At 41.4% G+C, this 21,588-nt stretch overlaps 1 protein-coding gene across 1 annotated transcript; it reads right to left on the minus strand.

Moving 5' to 3' along the window:
* Nucleotides 1-790: 790 nt before the first annotated feature.
* Nucleotides 791-21,392, minus strand: LOC306825282 (F-actin-capping protein subunit alpha-2). The gene is made up of 10 exons (XM_079345933.1): nt 21,274-21,392; nt 8,249-8,312; nt 6,840-6,891; nt 6,511-6,574; nt 5,366-5,572; nt 4,871-4,950; nt 3,175-3,253; nt 2,930-3,001; nt 2,672-2,734; nt 791-1,947 (listed from the first exon to the last, which is right to left on the minus strand). Exons 1-10 carry the CDS (start codon nt 21,310-21,312, stop codon nt 1,807-1,809), a joined length of 861 nt encoding a protein of 286 aa, XP_079202059.1. The 5' UTR covers nt 21,313-21,392; the 3' UTR covers nt 791-1,806.
* Nucleotides 21,393-21,588: the final 196 nt, after the last annotated feature.

Consider the following 21,588-nt stretch of genomic DNA (forward strand, 5'->3'; position numbering starts at 1 on the left):
TGACAGCACTCACTGGCACTGCCCTGCTAAGCATGGCGTATGTTGCTGTTTTGAAAACCTAAGACCAAAGGATTTGGATTGGATTTGGGGGGCCCCAAATTAAGTTTTGCAAAGTGCCCCAATAATCTGTAGAATTCCCACTGAAGATAAACCTTTTTTTTTTTTTTTTTTTTTTTAATTAATGCGATGGCAAAAAATACTTGGAAGTCATTATAGGGAGAAACTTTCTAATTAACGACAATCAGTATCTAAAACTCAAAACACTATCCTACAAAAACTTTGTACATAACCACAGGTTTCTGTTCCTGATGTCTGAGTACTAGTTTAACAAGTTTTTATTTTAACAAAACAAGATAATCATTTATTGATCCTGTGGGAAAATTCAAGCATCTTAGCAATGAAAAAAAAAAAAAAAAGACGGGCATGCATGATTGCAAATAAAGTAAGAATACACGTTGAACAGATATCGGAGTATTGGAAAATAAAATAATTTAAAAACGTACTTTTGACGCTTATTAGAAAAGCTAGACACTAAGCCTACATGAACCAAATGTATCTTTAAAATGAGACACTCCATATATTCAAATCCATCATCTATAAAATACATTTAATAAAAAGATTATAAGGTGTGGCAAATCTCATCTTGTGTATGAATGTAAGGACAAGAGTGAATGTTGATGTTCTGTGTAGTTATTTCGAACAAAACAATCCATTGTGAAACTTAGAGTAGATGACTTTTTCTTTCTATATCACAATAAGGCGTCTCAGAAATTATGAGTGAGTCAGTAAATAGAAAATTTGTCATTTAATGCAACATAATTGTGACTGAATTACAATTAATCTCAAGGAAATAAACCACCAAACTAACAGACAGGATGTTTCATACAGGTATATATTACAGTGTGCCTTGTTATATAATACAGGTTCTGTTTTAATAAAAATAAGCACTGGAGGAGGAAGTGATACGTTTTGATTTTATTGTAAATTGGACATTATGCACATTACTTAGCGACTGCTGACTTGTTAATTAAGCTTTGTTAAGTATGTGGTCACAGGACTCCCTGCGCTGAGTGAGAGTCCTGAAGATGTCAAGTTGAAAGAAGGCGATTTTTTTAGCCAGGAGCGCTGTGAGCGTGGGAACTCACATACAGGACACACGGTGAGGGAAGAACCAGAATGAGGGGACAAGAACATTGAGTGGCTCACAGTGGTGACTGCTTGTGCCAAAAATACCAGTCAATGAACACAAACGACTTTTTCTTTTTTTTCTTTTTTTTTTTTTTCATTGATTGTATGGGACGTCAAACCGTGAAGGGGAGTCATTGTTTTACGCCAAATGTGGATGCAGATTTGTCTCACCAACATTGCAAACTCAAACCGTTTTTTTTGTTTGTTTTGTTTTTTACTCGGCAGGCCAAATAAAAGGTAAGGTCTCACTGACAATAAATATTGCACATGTGATAATGTATTTTAATAATGTTTTTGCATACAAGTGTCACCCCAGTTTCCTATGCCATGAACTCTTTCCTCATGTTATATTTTGGATTATCTTTTATTACCATAGATTCACTATACAGAGGAGATATCAGTGTCTGTATAAAAACAAAAAAATACAATAAAAGAAGACATCCAATGTGTAATGTGACATCCAGCTGTGAGACCAGACCTTTCTTTGTCCCTTTGTTTCTCTAATTTCTGTACAAAGACGATACAACTATCCAGTCATGCAACGTTTGTTTGGGGGGGGGGGGGGGGGGGTGTTGTTGTCTGTTATGATCTCTGTTGTTGCTGTTGGCTTTTTTCTTTTTAAGCGTTCTGCATCTCTTTGCCGATCTTGTAGCTCAGGATCTTGTTCCAGTCGATCTTGGTGCGTGTCACAGGAAGCTGGCGGCGTAAGGCTTTGAAGGTAGTGTCCGACATGGTCTGGTAATTCTCGTTAATAGCCGTCTGGAAGGAATGAAGAAAAAGGTAAGATAGAAATATATTTAAAAATCATTTCAATGAATTTAAATTATTTCCAGATTCCTTAAAAGTCTGGAATTGGTGTCAGTATAATCATTTATGCTGGCAGAGGCTTAATCAGAGAGATGATTAACTTAAACTGTCAATGTATTTTATTTTTATTACAAGAATTTTGACTAAATTTGGTTTAGATTGTTTCAGATTGTTAATATAGGGATTTGAAAAAAACCCACAAAGAATGAGGAAGACTTGTAATCTTCCTTATACTTTATAAAAATCATTGTTTCAAAAATAAAATAAAAAACAATCCCTGCTTTGTAAACACCACAGCTCCAGCATGAAGTTTGAAAGGTCAAACATTAATCAAAATGAAAAGCTTTGAACTTTCAATTCTTCTGTTATAATCCAACATCCAAATCCAGATTTATCAGAATGACTTCCAGCCCACAAAACCCTACATCTGGAGGAAGATATGCAGAGTTAAAGTTGAGCATTTCAACATTTCATCTGATAAGAGCAAAAAAACCCAACTCTTCACTCTGTCCTATATTTGGCTGTCTGCATATCTCACACCTCAAGTGTCAGCTGATATATGAGCATCATCAAACTACAGATAAGATCGAACTTTGACTATAATCCTCATCCTGTGCACATCAGCGAGAAGCCACAGAACCCCAGGAAACACAACGTGAAGATGACTTTTACTGACCTGATAGTCGTTCTCTGCAGCCTCCATGATCTTCACAAACTCCTTTGCAGTTGAAGCCTCGTTCTGAAAAGAGACGGAGGCGAAGCGTTGATGTAAAGAGTTAGGGAGAGGGAAGTGAAGCATGTTCATGATGCATGGAAGAGGACCATAGCAGCAGCCTGAGCAGAGTGATGTAGCAGTCATTCAGGCTCTGATCTCAGACACCAAAAACCATAACCTGTCCAAACATTGACATAAATAATGTGTGGTTAAACTTACAGAGATTGACATGGACTCCTGGACCTCTTTGTGGCTCACAAGCTGAACATTGCCATCTTCATAGTAATGAACCTGGAACGGTTAGGTCAAATGGTTAATTCCCCCATGTTTGCATACATACATAAAAAAATACTGAAGTTAAAAAAAATAATAAATAAATATAAAACTCCCTCTGAACTGACTGTGAGAAATAAACACTTGATATTACACTAAGTATTGAATATAATTCTGCACACACGTTATACCTGGATTTTCATGATTCCTGCCACTTGAGTGGTGGAGGGGGAGACGGTGAATTTCCATTCTGACCTCCAGCGTCCATTCCTGTGCAGAGAGGTGGAGAAGAAAAACAGACTTTACCTTTCGTCCCGTTTAATACAAAATCTGTAACACGTCATCAAACTCTCCTATTTGAACAGCACTGTGTTCATGTGTCATACATGAAGCTACACGTCTGCTTCAGGAAACACTAATATTTACCACTCGCTCCTCATATTAGCTGAAAGAGGGAACAGTTAAAGGATCTCTTTACTTTGGCAAAGACGTAAATAGACATATCAAACTCTTGAGGGTATTCTTATTCGACTTGTGTCATATCACGACTTATTTCCCCATAAGATTAAAAAAGTCATTTTTTATGTGAGAGAATCTTTTTTTATAATAACGTACCCCTACGATATATTGTGACAAATCATAGGAGTGTTAAAGCAGAATTTATAAAAGGCTTTGGCTCAGTGGCAGAGTTGGTCGTCTCTCAACCAGATGGTTGGGGGTTCGATCCCCAGCTCCAGTAGACACATGTCAAAGTGTCCCTGGGCAAGACACTGAACCCCTCACTACTACGGTAGTCAGCGCTGTGTGAACATGTGTGGGACAGTCTACTCAGCAACCTCCACCATCAGTGTGTTGCTGTGGTGTAAACGGGAACATGACGAGAAAAGCACTATGCACATTCACCATTTAGAAGTGTTAACTCCTCCTTCAAAACACTGACATTATCTGGAGCATAGTCCTCTCCTGCAAACAAGTTGGCAAAAACACAATCAGCGTCTTTCCAACAGATATTTTTAATCTTATCGAGTTACTTCAAAAGTGGAGAGGAGGAGGAGGAGAAGTGGAACATCTTCAAGATCCGCTTCAGTCATCCAGTTGCCTTCAGATCCAGCTTTGAATATATCAATACAAAGTGATCAGGATGTCTAAGACACAGACGGAGTGGATTGACCAGCGTACCTTATTTCCAAAAAAAGAAAATGGTCTTTTAAAGCCCTAAAATGTTTTTTAGAAAGCTACAGAATATTCATTAAATCCAACCTAATAAATGGTTTAATCCAAGTAGAACAGAAAAGCATGTTTGTTCAACATGCTTTTCAAACCTCATCCCAAATCTGCCCTAAAGTTTCCTTATCAGTGGAACAAAGGAGCTGAGCGTTCATTACACCCAACCACCTGTGAGCCCAGCAGAAGGCCAGCCACAAAGAGGATTGTTGCCGTTCTTATCTAATCAGATTTACCCGATCAGAAACAGCTCAGCAGCGCTTATGAGCACCAACACTCTTAACGCTCTGGTGTTAAGTACTAATTAACTTGATGCCTTCAGAGCGCCTTGAAGGAATCAAACAACATTAAAGGGTTCAGAAGCCAGTTCAGCTTCAAGACTTTTTTAGTGTAAAAATGATCTTGAGACCTGCACCGAGATGTTCAAAAGCTTTCGCAGTGTGAGAGGAAAATTCTACTTCTGAATTAAAAACATGAAAATAGCCAGTCATTTAAATGTTTTCTATAATTGGAGAGGCTTGTCTAGTGTTAAATAATTCACTCCTCTGAGATGATAACATGTTTACTCATACACAGGAAGGAAGTCACAACTCTGAGTGGTGCAAATCAAGAAAAAAAAAACTAAACTAAACATTGATAGTTTAGTCACTTTGTCCAACATACCAGAAGTTTTTGGGTTGAAACTGATGGCACTCGATGCACACGATGATGGTTTGTTGTCCGTCAATGGTTTTCCCGTAAATCTAAAAGGAAGAAAAAAAAAAAACGTTTTTATTTTTCTTTGATTTTAAAACACTGTCATGTATTTCTAGTTAAAGGCCACGCTCTACTTTACAGCTGGATACGTGAAATGACTGAATGAGGCATTTGATGATTTGTGGTTAACAGCCTAAAAATAAAGCGCCTGCTGACCTGAAGCTGAGAGGCTGTACTTTATAACACGTTGTGTTCTGAAAACCACAACCCAACAAACCCACAGAGCGACTTCAGTGACCGAAACAGAGCTGCACGATGAAAAAAAACTTAACATAGAAGAAGCTCTATGAAGATGAGAAACGATACCACTTAAATGTATAATGTGCAGAGTTCTATGATAATCTTTACATTGAAATATCTAAAATAATTAAAAATGGACAGGATGGGATTTTGTGGACGTACGGTGCAGACTCCGTTGGGATAGTGCTCCTTGACATAAGCTCGGACAGCACAGTCCACAGCGCTCCTCCAGCCCTCCAGAGAGCCGTCCACATCGTGGGGCCGCGGGTCGCTGGCCTCCTTCCTCAGGTGGTCGAACTTGAAGGACATCTTGTTCTTGGGGTCCAGGACCCGGCCGTTACCGAGGTCCCCATGCTCTGTGATTAAGACCTGCGAAGGAGTGAGGAGAGAGACACGGTGAAAAGGGTGGAAAGATAAAGAGCAACACAGACGGGAGGAAAAAGACAAACAAAGAAGAGTGAGGTGAGAGGAGTAATGAAGGATGACAGGAACACAAGCGTCAGTCTGAACTTTCCATCTACATCTTCCACCTCAACACTTTAGCTCAGCCGGCTGTGCGTCTGACGAGGGAATTTCAAGCCATGATGTGGGAACAGAGGGACATGATGACATCTTTACATAAGATCCTGCAATCACCCTTCACACACACACACACACACACAATGACGTTACAATAACGACGTGTTTGTGATCTCGTCTCCGGCGGAGGCAAAGGGGGAACACAGGGACTCATTTCATCCTTTAATCCAATACACAAGCCGACAGCCCCGTGAGACCAAAATCCTAATGCAATAATAACAAGAAGTGAATGAGCTTGTTGCTTTCTCTCTGCTGCTTTGTCCTGTTATGATGCTGCTCATTGTGTCGTCTGTTGCCTGCTTCTATTTAATGATTTTACTTTGTGAAGCAGATGGGGTTAAAGTGTTAAAGAAATGTGCAATGTGTGTTTAACCACTTTAAACGCCACTCAAGTGTGTGTGTGTGTGTGTGTGTGGGGGGGGGGGGGGGGGGGGGGGGTCTTGGCACGCAGTGAAGACAACCAAGTTTTTTCTATTCTCATCTTTGACAAGCTGAATCTCTAAATTTTCTTTTTTCTTCTTTTTTTTGAGGGGTCCCAATACAGAAGTAAAACAAACAGGGCAGCTGCAACAGCTTCTTATGTAACATGGACTCAATGAAAAACAAGTTGGAGACGAGACTGTGGTGAAGAGTGTGAGGTGCATCAGCACAGCGACAGTCAGCAGGTTCAGACTCAGGATGTCATTCCTGTTTGAGTGATGCTCAGAGCTGTCATCCCGTCACCGTACCTGTTCTTCGTAGCCTTCGACTTTCACCGCGGTAAACTGGTCCAGGTTGTACTGTGCAAACGCACTGCAGGGAGAAGACAGAAAGATGGGACACTTCACACTCAGTTATTGGTCAAGACAGATTATTCAGGCTGGACATTAGTAAGTTTGTCAAAAGGACATGTAGACAATGAGGGCAGCACACATGTAGACTCATTTGACAGCAAGATCAAGTCACCAAAATATGTTGCATCAACATCTTTGCATCTTTTTTTTTCTGTTTTAAAAAACATTTTCTTTTAAAAAAAACCCTTTTTAAGACCTTAAAATATTCAAGAGGGGACACTTACTGTGCTGCACCTTCCCTGAGAAGATTGTCATTGTTGAGCAGCAATCGCACATCTGAGGAGGATAACGGAGAGATTATTGGAATAAAGAAAGAAGGCAGTTGCAGAAGATTAAAACCATGACACACACAAACACACTCTAACACAAAAGGCCGAGCTGCCTGCAGTCAATCTTTGCGGGCGTATGTGCCAGGAGAGTGAAGCAGACATGGTAAATTAGCTCAGTGGAAAAGGCTGTTAAATCACACAGAGATGAAAGGGGACAAAGTGGCAGGAGGGGACTGTGTTTTAGTGTGTATGTCTGTGTGTGTGTGTCTGTCAGGCCTTGATAAGAAGCAGACAGACAGCCCGCCGGCGCTCCTATAAGGTGACAACATTTATTGAGGCAGGACGAGGTTTTGACGATGCCAACACACAAACACTCTCTGGAGGGACACTACTCTAGCAGTGAGGTGTCAACATTGACGCTGCAGGGCGAGTTGCAGCTTGGCCCCAAGCATCACAGTCTCGTCTTGCTTTTCCAGTCCCACGGAGGTGCAATGAATCCCACATGAATAAAAACACATGTCATTATAGCTCCAGTTTACACAATTAAGTCGAGTCTACACAGCTATTTTATTTCAATTTGGTCAAATCTTTCACTACGCGAACCACCCACTGACAGTCTCAAATGAGACATTGTATGCTGTAATACAGATACTGAGATACTTTCTCAGACTTTTATAGTATAAGTTCTTTTCAGGCTGATTCATTTAAGGTGGAATTATTAAATTAAAAATGTTCACTTGTGTGTCCCGAGTCTGTCTACAAACCCCCTAATGTCCATCCTCTTTATCTTTTGCCTGCTCTACTTTTCAGAAAATGTGTGCTCAAACAGAATGTTTGGAGATTTTCCCTTCATGACATCACAAAGGGCATTAACCCCTCCCACAGGTTGGTGACACTCCCACAGCTAGGTGTGCATGTGTCCTGCCCTCTGAGTCGGCCTCGTCACTAGAAACAATTGAGCATGGTGGGAAAAAAAGCCCAAGCCCTACTAGAGAGGGGCGTGGTCAAAGTGAGCTCATTTACATTTAAAGCTACAGACACAGAAACAGCCTGTTCTGAACAGGGCTGAAATACAGAGGTTTATAGGCATGATCAAATACAGGATCAGAGTGGATTTTGGGAGAGAAACTTCACAGACATGTTTTCAGGACTTCTGAGACTTCATTAAACGTATTGAAAAGGAGGCTCATATGTGACCTTTAATAAAATCCCAAAAGGGTCCAGGCCTCATCATCAGCCCGCCTGTCTAATGCTTTCTTTCTTCTGGACCTCGACTGATGAATAAACAACAAACATCCTGGTTCATTTGGTTCCAGCGTGATGAAACCCGGCTTACACAAGAGGAAGATGAACAGTGTACTCACCATTGAACACTTCATTGAACTCTCCTGGCGGGGCATGGATGACAAAGTTAGCTGCTATGCGTACCTGAAGACAGAAAAAGACACAGATTAAGACAGAAAGCATTGATCAGCAGAAAACAAGCAGCAGTTTTTAACTATTTAACTATTCTAAAAACTATGCTCTGCTTTGAATCAAGTAACAAAGGGTCTGATTGGGAAGGGAATGATTACAGCTTGAAAGAAATGGCCAAGTTAGTTTCCATATTTAAAATATCGATTCTGCATGACTTTGTGAAATCATGAACAGTCATTTATTGACGGTCCCTAAGTCAGTCTGTGTTGGTAACGTGAGGATGCTGAGAGATGAAGTAAACATCTTCCCTCAACCGTCTCTTAGAGAGACAGGGATAGAAAACGTTGGCCCCAGAGGGAGTGTCTTTCAAATAACAAACTTAAGACGTCGTTTTGTGTTGTTGCAGACAAAGGATTGACACGTCATCCAGTGAACCGGTTTTAATCGCTTTATTAGAGGCCAGAGGCCATATTGGTCATCGGTGAACTTTTTACCTCTAAGATCCCTTTTAGACTCTGCACTAGAAAGTTCTTTGTTTTTGGCCTTTTGAAATATTAGCACTAAAAGTGTGTTTTAATCATGAGACCGAGCTCTGACTCCAAGTTTGCTGACGTTTTTAGCCGCGCTCGCACTGACTGCAGACACACCAGTGAAACGCCTTCAGTTCAGTGTGCACACTCCTTTTTCCCCTCAGAGTGTCCAACAGAGGGAGGTAGTGTTACTGTGTCGGTGCTTTGTAAGGGTGGAGTGAAGCGCTTCAACGTTTGTTTCAGTCCGCAGCACATCTGAGCAATTATTTCCCCCTTCCTCCTCACTCTCTTCTTCTTCTTCTTCTTCTGCTGCCGCTGCTTCACCACAACACTTCCTGTTTCTAGGTCACATGTCAAACTGACAGTGAGACGATGAGCCCTCCCTCCCCCGCATGGTTTACAACCATATAAGGACATAAAAATGTGCCGAGGACTCTAATGCATATTCGCTCTCTTGCCCTCCGTCTATAGCTCTGCACCTCTCTTTATCAGTGGCAGAGGGTCGGCCAGGTTTCACAAGCGGGTGAATCAGCGAAGGTGTGTGTGTGTGTGTGTGTGTCTGTCCCATGGGCCCTTATTAGTAGTGTGTGTACACAAGTGCTCTGGCACTGTGCAGAGCTGCAGATTGATTCTTGCTAATGAGCGATGCTGTGAGAGAGGAAGACACTTTGGGAGGAACACATGATTGTGTGTGTGTGTGTGTGTGTGTGTGTGTGTGTGTGTGTGTGTGTGTGTGTGTGTGTGTGTGTGTGTGTGTGTGTGTGTGTGCGTGTCGAGTGTGATGTTGAGATCAAAGTTTATCTGAATACGTCTAACCCTCTGTCATAAAAGCATCATGGCCTACTTGTATTGGATGATCCACAACTCAGGACACAATGGAGGTGTGTGTGTGTGTGTGTGTGTGTGTGTTTTTGGAAGGGCGTGACACATACACACGCTTTGTAAAGCAGCTGGTGGAAAATTGTGTTTGTGAGTTGGAATCCCAGGAGGGAGACTCATTTGCATCGGGTCTCCCTCATTACAGCGAATGACAGTGTAAACAGACTTTCCACGAGCAGAGCGCATCTCCCAGACACTGATCCAGGCTCCAGATATTCATAAGGAGGGTTGTTTTTAAAGTTAGAAACTTTCTATGGGAATTAACCGGAATAAATGGGAATAAACTTGGAATTAACTAAATTGAAGGTTGGCCCTTCACAGAGAACTTAAATAAAGTTGGGAAAATCTATTTTAGCATAATCTTGACTGGTACACTTGAATAGGCTATTCCTCAATCACATGCCCAATCACAGTCCCTTTGCTCTGAAAATGTCACGACAGACCGATCCTGAATTTGCGAAGGAAGGAACCGCACAAGTTACCCTCGACTCACAACATATTCACACACCATCATTCCCACTACCTGTCTGCCTGGGAATATTTCAGAATATTTTTTTGCAGAAATTGCGCTACAAGGAAAGCCGAGAACAAAAGTTATAAATGGTTGAACTATGTTGGGTGCACGAAGAGAAAAGAACGAGAGAGGAGATGAAGGAAGGAGCAGCAGCGGTTTAAAATGACACGAGGAGACAATGAGGAGGAAGAGATACTCCATTAGCAAATTATGGGAAAGACATTGACTGTTAAAAGCCAGTAAAAAAGAGTCTTATGCTTCCTCTAAGTAGTGCGGAGCAGCTCTGCTAATGCACTGAGACAACAGCTTTCAGTAACAGCAGTGGAATCAAACCATTAAATAAAAGCGATAACACATTTTTCTGCTCTTTCTCGTGGCTGATGTTGAAGTTAAACCGTCAGACTCGTCTTTGTTAGAGATGCTTTGCCCTCTGATAAACGCTTTACTGACAGCTGGGTGTAATTTAATGATCTCAATGGAGGATTGTGGTCACATTGATAAAAACTGTGATCTGTTTTTGTGATTTACTGACATCAAACAGCCTCTCACATATATCCAACGGACAGGTCCTCTGTTCAGGTTGTTTGACATAAACTGTTTGAGGCTTCATGTGATATTTGTCTCTGAATACATTGTTAAACTGTAACTGTTTATTTACTCTCTCTACTGTTATAGTTACCAGCTCTGGGGATAATTCAGCTTCGCCCCTAACACACGGCTCCCAGGAACCAGCTCAGCTTTTAGCCCCTCTACACATCCTGCGCCTGCTTCCTAACATGAAACTGTGTTATACACCTGTCTTCACTGTCTTTATAAAGAACTGTCGAGCCAAACTTGAGTTTGGTCCATTTAAAAATTTATTAGGAATTTAACAGGTCAATAAATTAAATTGAAGTCAATAATTTTTAAGAAGAACTGGCGGAAGTACATAATTTCTTTTGTTAAAATGTGCTAGAATTGGTAAAGAGGAAGGGTTTGACTTCTGTGACAGACACTTTTAGCCCCCACCCCATAAAACAGCTTTAAAGTCCTCACGAGTATCTACCTACAGCGTTGTGATGTATTTACAGCTCAAAATTGGCAGAAACAATCACAAGGTAGAAGACGGGACGTAACCTTAGGATGAATTTATTGGATCATTAGCTGCCAAAAAAATCTCTTAACAGCCCCGAGTGCAGGATGAGTTAGCATGCATTAAAAACCTTTTACAGAAAGAGCAAATAGGCTTAAAAAAAACAGATAGTTTTATTCAAATGTATTTGGCAGGTAAGTGAACATATAACGCAGGAATGCTGGATTAAACATGGGAAATGTATTTTTCATGTCTCTGTGATAATCAAGATGCTCTTTACAGTGGCAGCATGATCAATTCAATTATCACAATATATCCGTTTTTATTCCATATACCCTAACCCTGTGAGGGGTTCTCATATATTTCTGCTGTTAGAGTAATCAATAGATAAAGCACTATGACACAGCGAGTACGTTACATGACCAGATTGTGTTAAACTACGAATCCATGCAGAGACAACGAAACGCAAAACGAAACCTTGGAGGTTAAATGTTCTTATTTGTCACCACTGATCGTCGCGGCCTACACTGCAGAGGTAATTACTGTGGAGACATGAGGAGGTGAAGCCTGGCTTCCCGTGTCAGTCCGTCACGCTGGGACTCAGGCTCCCGGGACACTTTGCAGCTCTGAGGCCTACTTTTGAGTCCCAACTGCCACCACGCTACATGAAAGGCCGAGCTCGAGGCGAAGAGTCTCTGCGGAGGATTTTATTAACTAACTCAGAGTTCTCCGTGCCTGCTGTGCTGTCACACAAACGAGTCCAAGCCTGTAACTGTAACCAGCAAACCCCCCGTCGTGTCGGTAAAGTGTTGAGCATCCTGAAACAACCAAAGTGGGATATTAGTACCCGTCTGTTTAAACCTCTTTAAATAAGACTGAAACAGAAGGATCCATTTCAGACAATATAGAGAGGATCTAATGAGTAAATACATTCATTTACCACACATGCTGCCATCATAGATATGAATCTGTTTTATTGGTTGCTGTTGTTGGTTCTCTGTTTGGTCGTCTTCTTCCATCTCTCGTTCTGCAAACTCAGCACAGTCACAGCAGATGGCTGTTCACTTGGAGTTCAAGTGTCTGACTGTTTAAAGAGTTTCACTAATTAAACAAGCTTTTCACAAGTCTTAAGGGAGTTTCCCTAATTACACATCTGTGCATCTCTAGATTGTCTTCCATCAACACGTTGGACTTTTCATTGTTTAAGCACACACACATTTGAATATTTTATAATAGTTTCTTCTTTTTTTGTAAAATGTATTTTTGGGTCCATTTTGCTTTTTATTGGATTGGGCAGCTGAAGAGAGACAGGAAGTGTTTGGAGGAGAGAAAGTGAGAGGATCGGATTTGAACCCACGTCCGCTGCGAGGAGACTTTGATTCTAAGTATGACTCAATTCCTGTCATTATCAGTGTATTTATTGGGGAAAAAAGTATTTCTTTCCAAGATGAAATAGGAGCTTTTAATCAGCTGTGGATTGTGAGGGGGCTGGAGTCAGAGGAGCAGGATAAATCATAGAAGACTTTCACACTTTCAGAAAACTTCTGAAAAAAGAACTCCAGATATTTCCAGGAGCTGTATGTACTGTATGTGTGAACGCGCTCTGACTTCGTCCTGCAAAAACCCAGAGTATTTTTTCTGCAACGAGTCTGAGTGAGCTGATGGGAGAAAGCCGGTCCAGAGAATCCACCTTGAGAGTGACGTAAAGAAATATACTGTGACTGCTGCACAGTGCATAGACTGTATGCATACGACAGGTACCATCTCCGTGCACTTAATAAAGCAGCATTACGTTTTCTGTCAGCATGCTGTTCTCCACTCTTTAGTTTGGGATTCCGTCAAACACGTATTTTGAAATAAAGGAAAATATTCTCTTGTATTAATGCGTGACTCTGGAGCTTCGTCTCTTATTTTTTTATACGTGGTGTCTTACCTCAGGAGACCCCATGTTCCCCCTCTCCAGCTGTGAGGAGCACATACCAGGACCCAAGTCCTGAAATTATCTCCATATTTTCCGGAGTGCGTGTGTGAAAAAGGTCTTTACTGAAACTAACAGACGCACGCACACAAAGAACATGGGACGTGGTATCTCCTGTGGCGTGGGACCCTCGTGCCTTTGTGTTCTCTCTGCCTGGACACCAGCTGCTCCCTTTTCTTTCCACTCGCTCACTCACTGTATATTCATCCTCATATTACCAAGCAATGCCTCCTTTCCTTGCAACACACACTTCCATTGCTCTCTCCCAACACCCACCCGGCGCCCGTCACCCTCTGAGGGAGCACCCTTTCTTAATCCTGAACGACACCCGTAAACACCGACACCACACTGATCCTAATCCTGGCATCGAAATCGCCTTATCGCGCCAATCCAGATAGTAGGAAGTAGGAAGAAGAAGAAAAAAAAAAAAAACAGCAGGAGCTAACTGAGGCAATATTTTGGCCTGAGGGCGTTTTAAACTGCATCATCCCCCTAAATGTGATCCCCTTCGCTGGCAGCCCTCCACTTCAATATCTTAGATAGGAAGGGAAGAAAAAACGCTTTAGAGGAAAGCCAATCAGAGGTGGGTGTGAGTGTTAGCGGGTTGGATGAGAAGGTAGGGATGTGGGTGCAATCCTTTATGAATAATACGTCTACAGCGTGATGGCAGAGTGAGGCCGCTGTGTGAGGATCCTCTGCTGGTCAGAATGAAGAGGGTGCAGCGGGTTAGCTTAAGATTTGACTGAACCTATAACCTTAATTGACACCAGTTTCACCTCGCCTTCATTCTTTTTGACTTGTTTTGAGACGTCATGCTTGGTAAGAGGATGTAGATGATCCGTCATCATCATTCCCTGACAGTTATCGACCACAGAGGCATCACTGTGAGGGAGCTGGCAACGCAATCCCAATGTAAACGGCACCGCTACGTGCAAACTGAGAAAGTGTCCCGTCCTCTGTGATCTATAGCAGAAACGCCACTTTATCTTTATCTTTATCGGGGCTGTTTGAGGGATAACTGAAGAAGAGGTATGACATTTTTAGAGGAAGACGAGGGGATGACATGCAGCAGGCCGAGGTCTCGTCTTTTAAGATGTATTTTTACTTGACAGCGAGGGGCGTCCTGATCTTGATATAAGTCCGATAAAAGCCAAAAAACGATTAGCAGATTTATTGGACTGACTGTCCACTGTCCTGTCACTAAAATAAAATGCCTCAAATACAACTTAAAAATATTTTTAAAAAAAAGGGAGTTCAGGTTCGTCTAACTGCTTCTACTATATTTACTCTGAAAATTGTGGTATTGTGTATTGTGTAAAAAATGCGGATGTGATGATTAAAAGATTCATGGAGACACATTTTGACAGAAGGTGCTTCTAACGTGCAGCTCTCACTAAATGTTCAAATTACAGAGAGTGGCAGGTTAAAAGCACCGAACAAAAGGCTGGTTTGAAACTGCTCACTTGACAAATACATGATCAATTAATCATCAACCAGTTCAGCACAAGCAGAAACCTATATAGTGGATGCTTTGGCTGTGTGTCCTTAATACTGCTGCATGTCTGTCACCTTCACTCTGCAGCGCTATGACTGACCCTTACAGTTTAGAAAGTAGGCTCACTTTACCCCGAGCAGCTAGCTATGCAGTTTATGGAATACCTCTGGCTTGTGTTACAACGTACAGTGTGCCGGCGCTGCGGCGTAAAGCCCTCGGTCTTTACAAATCAACACATGGCAGCTTGGAGTCTGTTCCAAAGCTCTGCTCTTTTAAATCACTCGCAGATTTCGATCATTCAGAATCAATGCAACTCCAAAAACGGTGTTGTGAACATTTTCCAAAAGGTCAGTTCTTTCTGAGGCTTCCTCTTGTTCCAGCCTTTAAACCACTCTGAAACATGCAACATAAAGAGTGACGAGGGAAACCAGTGCCCTCCTCGTCTCCAGATGTCTCACATGTACAGACAGCACTGCTCTGTCTTTCTTCAGTTTGAGGGGAGACGCCACCAAGTTTTCTGCACTCAACACACAGCTATAAATTACTGTGATCCAAGTCAGCTGTTCACAAGCAGAGTTTAGGGGCATAAATAGCGCTAGATGGGAATTTCCTACAAAAACAAGGGACTCTGAGGGTTTTTTTATGATCACCCTTCGTGCCAAGAAAATGGTTAAAAGTTTGAAAAAATAATATTTCATGGATGGAAACACCATTAAGGTGCTGTGATGAAGTGTCTGAAGAAAAAAAAAACATGTTTATAGCTTAGTGATTTATTGCAGCCTGTAATACACTTTGCATTGTTACTGTACTAAAATATAGATGGGACTAAAGGCGCCTGGCCCATGATTTAATATGCCAAGCATCTCCACAGATATGGACCTCTTTAAAGGTAATATGCTTTTAATTAACTAGAAATAACTATTATATAAGTCTCAACAAAGCCTTCAGACTCTGCTGACTAAAACTGTAATTTTCCCTTCACAACAAAAAAGTTCCCGGCTGCTGTGAATAATGTCTATTTGTATGTGTGCTGTTCTTTTGTCTGGTTATTCAGATCTAACAGAATGTTTTCCTAACACAAAGTGACAGGTCAATGTTAAATGACCATGTTAAAACACACGTTTTTGTCAATGGAGTCTGGCAGCTCTGAAGAGGCCACGTAGCTAACTATTGCTAATGGTTCAATTAAGCCTGCCGTTACGTTGACTTGTGTTTCTGTGTGGATTCCTTCTCGAAGTCTGTCAGCGACTAAAACAAAAATCTGTGCCAGTGAGTGGCATAACGTGCACTTAATAGTGGATGTTCTTTGACGGGGTGCATTTGCTCTAAAAGATTATGTTGCACGCTTTGAAGGTAATCCCAAAGCTGCCTGTGGAGGTGAGCGACTGAGGCGTTGTGTACCTACGAGTCATTCAGAGCCCAAACTGTGTCAACATTAAGTCTCTGTGTAAAATAATAATGAAGCAGACCGAGCGAAAACATGTGCCTCCATAGTCGTTGTTGGGATGTAGATGGATGTGTAGTCTTTATGTGAAGAGTGACATTCATTATGAATGGGATTTAGAGGATGCTTTCATCCATATGGCCTTACTGTACCGTGAACACATACATTATTAACATGAGTGGAGCGAGCAGGAATCAAACCACTGTCCTTGGTGATGTCAGAAGCACATTCACACTCTCTGACATTAAACCAGTAAAGTGTGAGGACATCTGGACCTGTTCTTACAGCACTTCTTCTTACAGTGATAAAGTAGGCAGGAAGTCATTCAAATGTTTTATTACGTTTATTTGCGGTTCGACTCACAGATCTCTTTGCTCTTTAGCAACAACTACTGCGACTCATTTCCAAGCTGGTTAAACGCTTGTTTTCAGTAAAGCAACTACTCCAAAGATAAGAAAACACAAAACTGAATATTTTTCAAATGTTCTCACAGACAAGCACACGCACAAAACAAGCTCATCTTTACCAAGGGACAAACAAAGGGTTGCTTTTATTTGGGTCAAAATACAAAAAATTTACTAAAGAGGAAGAAGAAGCTTTGCTGTATTCATCCCTCAAGAGGAAATTGAATTTTACATTTAAATGGTTGCAGTCTGGAGCGTTGCACACAGAGAGCTTCAGGATGTATGGCACACCCAGTTACTCCAAAAGTGTTGAATATGCAGGATTTATTTCTTGAAAAGTTGTTCATCAGTCTGAAGGGGACCGTAACGTCGAATTAGCTTCCTTATTACGATTATTATTTCTCTTGTTTTTATTCCCTCACGTTTGAAATAAAACAAAATAAAATCTCTGCTCACCAACACTGGCTGGCTTGTTTGTTTGATTCTCCTGACAACTGATACTTCATCTGCAAAGAAAAAGCTGGATTTTTTTTCTATAACACCTTTGCCAACGAACTCAACCGGACTTCACCGCTCCTGCAGACTTACAAACGTCGAGGCCCAGGAAGTCTGCGATCACTGAAGTCTGTCAAAACCTGCCAGTCACTCAGGCTGAATGGGCCTCGAGTGGCTTTCTGCACACCTGCTCAATTCATCCAATTCAAGGCCATAAGGGTGTGAGAATTGTAGTTTTCAGTAAATGCAAACTTACATGAATGTCTTTTTGAATGTATAAAACACTGAATTTGTTAAAACAGTTGATTTGGATCATGTGGGCCAAAATCTTCATGATACAGCGATACACACTTAAATCCATTTTATCACTGTATGCATGCTGAACACTTGTCTCGCTCTCTCTGGCAGCCTTGACACAATGACAATGAAAAGTCCACTCTAAGTACTACCTGACTCCATAAGAGCCAGGTCTGTCACTACAGTTCAGAGTTTGAACATCTATTAATAACAATAAATATAAGATCAAAAATGTACCACCCTACTTTTCAACTATATAATAAGCCGTCTTAACGGTTATGCATTCCTTAAAAACCACCCAAGCATTTGCACCCTGCAGCATACTTTCAGTTCAGCAGGGCAGAAAATGAACTCGTGTGATACGTGATGTAGGGCTGCTTAGGGGGGAATGGGAAAACAGCTGAAATATATATATATTTTTTTTTTAAATCACATTCAGGGGATATTATCATTTTCAAAAAGATTCAATCTTTGTCTATATTCAATTTTTATCTCTTATTCAGATATGAAATTTTGCAGCAGAAGTTTTGATGATATTTGCCGGACCATGCTTCATGTTCATCATCAGGTGAATCAGCTTGTCAATCAATATCTGAAGAATTGGATCGTCATTGGAGGTCTTTTCATACAGCAACAAACGACACGAGTTGGCGCCTAGTTCTCGTGTTCTGTTTGTAATAAGTTACAGACGAGGAACTGAGGCGAAAGTGTTGAGTAAGAGCAGTTTCCTGTAAGTGTGGGTTTGTTCGCTGTAATCAGGAAGTTTGCAGTCTGCTTCCCAAATGACACCAAAAGACAATTCCTATTCATATTTAATTATTAACAAACAGAGAGGCCTCTAGTGTTTCCTCGTCTGGGAGCTCTTGTTCTTTTTCTGGTGTCGCAAAGTGACAAACACGACAGAGATGTCTCACTGTCACATTTCAGAAGTATTACAAAAGGGATCAACCTGAAACTTATCGTTTGTGTTCGACACAGATGGAGCCCTGCAATGTCCTGTTTTCACATTTTCTAAGACCATTTATTGAAAACAGTGTCTCCTCAAGTCTTCTTCCAAAATAGATTTAAACAGTCATCACAGTCATGTTAGACGCTAGTGTCCAGATTTGTCATTCAATTTAGGAAAGTTTTTTTAGCTGAGGAGATTCTGTCTGCGGCTGATCTCTCGGGCAGATTGCCAAACATCATTTGGAGTCTTCCTTTTATTGAAAGAGTATTTCAAATGAAATAGTGAGTCACGTTGTCACTGTGTTAGGCAGATGAAAATCATTCTTTCCTCCTTCTCTAAGCAGCAGAAAAAAAACGGCTGAGGGGCCGCAGCAGATGGCTGCTTGCTTTCAGAGAGATTTTTAAGGACAAACTGCAACACCAGTGTTTGCATGGAAATGACAAGCTTCTAACAGCAACATAACACACTCGCTATATGGATGTGTAATGTAACCCTGAAGAAAAGGGAAATGAAACAGCTTCCAGCAGCGAAATGTTGCATACTGGCTTTGCTTCGTTCTCTACCAGTCAGCCTGGCAGCTCACCAACCACCATGATTCAGAGCCCGAAAATCCAACCATCTGTTAAAGAGGGAAACCATGTTTTCATTTGGTCATCATCTGAAAGTGTCACCAGTTTCAACCACAGCTTCACACTGGTGGTACATACCTTCAAACCTATGGTGACACTATTACATGACAACATTCACACAGTGATCCCCCCCCCCCCCCCCCCCCCCCCCCGTCACTGCTCTGTAATGAAATGCCGAGTGAACAGCTGATGCCTGTGTGTTGATGAGCATGACGCGGTCACACCCCCGGGTCAATGAGCTGCATTAACTCTACAAAACTTCTGACTCAGGCTGATGGGGAACGGGTCGAAATAAAAGCAGGCCTTGTTCTAACTCTAAATGGTGTAATTACATAATCTAAACAGTTCCCAACCGTTACTAAAAAACAATGCTCATAATAGTTTACTGGGATGTTATCAAGCTTGCTTGGAATTTTAACTGCATCCCATAAACGGGCTTGCATGGCGTGTTTGAGGCTGATTCACATTCATAGTCAACTTTCCTTTGCTGTCGACTTCAGTCCGTGCACACAGAGAAATGTAAAACTGGAGTCAATGTACTTGCATGTTTACACACATCTACCAAGCAAAGCTGATTCTTACTTTGACATATCAACAACTACAGATAAAGATAGGAAGTTTAAATTACTAAAATTGCAATATACAGAAAATTGCCAATTGTAATTAATTGTCAATTTAATTTCTAATGTAATTTAATGCAATTTCATGTAATCTAATGCATTTATAAAGTGTTAATACACGTGTGATAGAAATGCTAAATGACAAGTGTTACAGGGACCACATGTTTGTGTATTGAGTTATGGACATATACCACACAATCTGTAAACCTCTCCAACTTTTATATTTCTCTACAACACTTTTAAAGTGAAAGAAAAGTATTAATGGCTAAATACAATTGTTACACTGTTCAAAATGTGTAAACCTATGCAGGTGTAAGCTTTAAATGATCTGCATTTCTTGCAAAGTCACTGAAAAGTTCTGTCCAATTTTCCTAACTCAAACCGAATGACACTCGCTGAGGCGATCAAAGGTTGTACAATCAAATTATAGCAAGACATTAAGACCACAGGCGCTTACTGTCAACACGCAAGCAGGAAACTGCTGGGGGCCACCAGGCAAGTTGGGGGCCTCGAAGGGCTGATGAACTTGAAACTACAGCAGGGGCTCAAAGTTCGCAATGACAGTAAGAAACCTCCCTAATAAGCGGGCCCCATCTGACAGCACTCCCTCATTTAAAAGTAAATTACTGCAGGATGCTCGTCCAGCCCTACATAGACACTTTAATAACATAACTTTGGCTACATGATTTTGTTGGTGTCAAGAGTATTTATCACATGGGGATGAATGCTGTTAGGAGGGGCCCCATGTGAATGCATGCCTTGGCCCTCAAAGGTCTGCAGAATCGCAACTGATTGAGCCAAAGAGCAGAGACTTTTCTTCTTGTAGTTGCAGGCAGGCGTGCAGTGAACACTGGTGTTGTCTCAGGGGATTGGCTGTGCGTGTGTATGCTCTTAAAAGGAAATGAGACATAGAAAAAAGGGCCAAACACTGACAGGAGCGTAAAGTAAACCCTGCCTACTGTTAACACATTTTCTTCCCAATATGCATAACAAAATAAATACATATATACATATGTTTTTGTTTTGAAATGCTACACTTCGTTTCCATCATGTCTTGGGCAAATAGTTCCTATATTTTTTTGTTTCCTGTAACAGCTGTAGTGGTTAGCAAGTTAGCTTTCAAATTGCCTTTGCCACCTGTCATATGCAACCTCCTCTTGTGTGATATGATTTAACAATACTCTCCTTTACCATTTTTTGAACACTATTGCAGCCACAGAAAAAAAAAGCTGGTTATCAAACAGCGAAAAGGGCGTGTTGGTATAAGTCAGGCTATGTGTTAGCAGGCTATGCTAAACTATTTACCATAACACAAACAAGCAGAGACACGGACGTAATACGACCAGGTCCGCGGAAACCTGAAAGGGTGTGGTGAGAAAGCTTAGGTGGATTTTTATTATGTGCACGGCTCCTATTTTTGAGTCAGGACCGTACAAGGAGCCTCCGTTTGAGAGTCGCAAATGAGCGGAAGTTGAGCTAAAAATAATAAGAGCAGCAGCAGCAGCAGCGGTGGAGCCGAGGCCTGGGATCTACTACACATTCAATCACACAGACCGACGCCGGGCTGCACGCGGAGAAATGACTCGTGCGCACGTCAAAATCAGAGAGATAAAACGTGCCTCCTTTGCTGGAGTTTAAATCGTACTGCTTTAAAATCGGCATCTTACCTTTTCCTCGTCGGATAGCTGCTCCTCATGATCCGCCATCTTTTCTTCCGGCACCACCAGCTTGTCAGAGCCCAGTGACGTCACCGCCTGGGTGGATTCCCAGCTTTGGTTGAGCTCAGTGTTCATGTGATTGATGCTCCGCCGTCACTGTCTGTGTGACTGTGGAGCAGTCTGAGAGGGACTTTCCAATTGGTCAAACTTTTTGCGTTTTATTATCCTGTGTGTTTGTGTGTGCCCAATACATCACTTTCATCATTCTTTTTTTTTTTTTTTAATTAGCCCTTGACAGATTTAATTGTGATGTTTCATATTGTT

This window comes from Symphodus melops (assembly GCF_947650265.1).
Source record: "Symphodus melops genome assembly, chromosome: 6".
In the NCBI taxonomy this organism is placed as follows: Eukaryota; Metazoa; Chordata; class Actinopteri; order Labriformes; family Labridae; genus Symphodus; species Symphodus melops.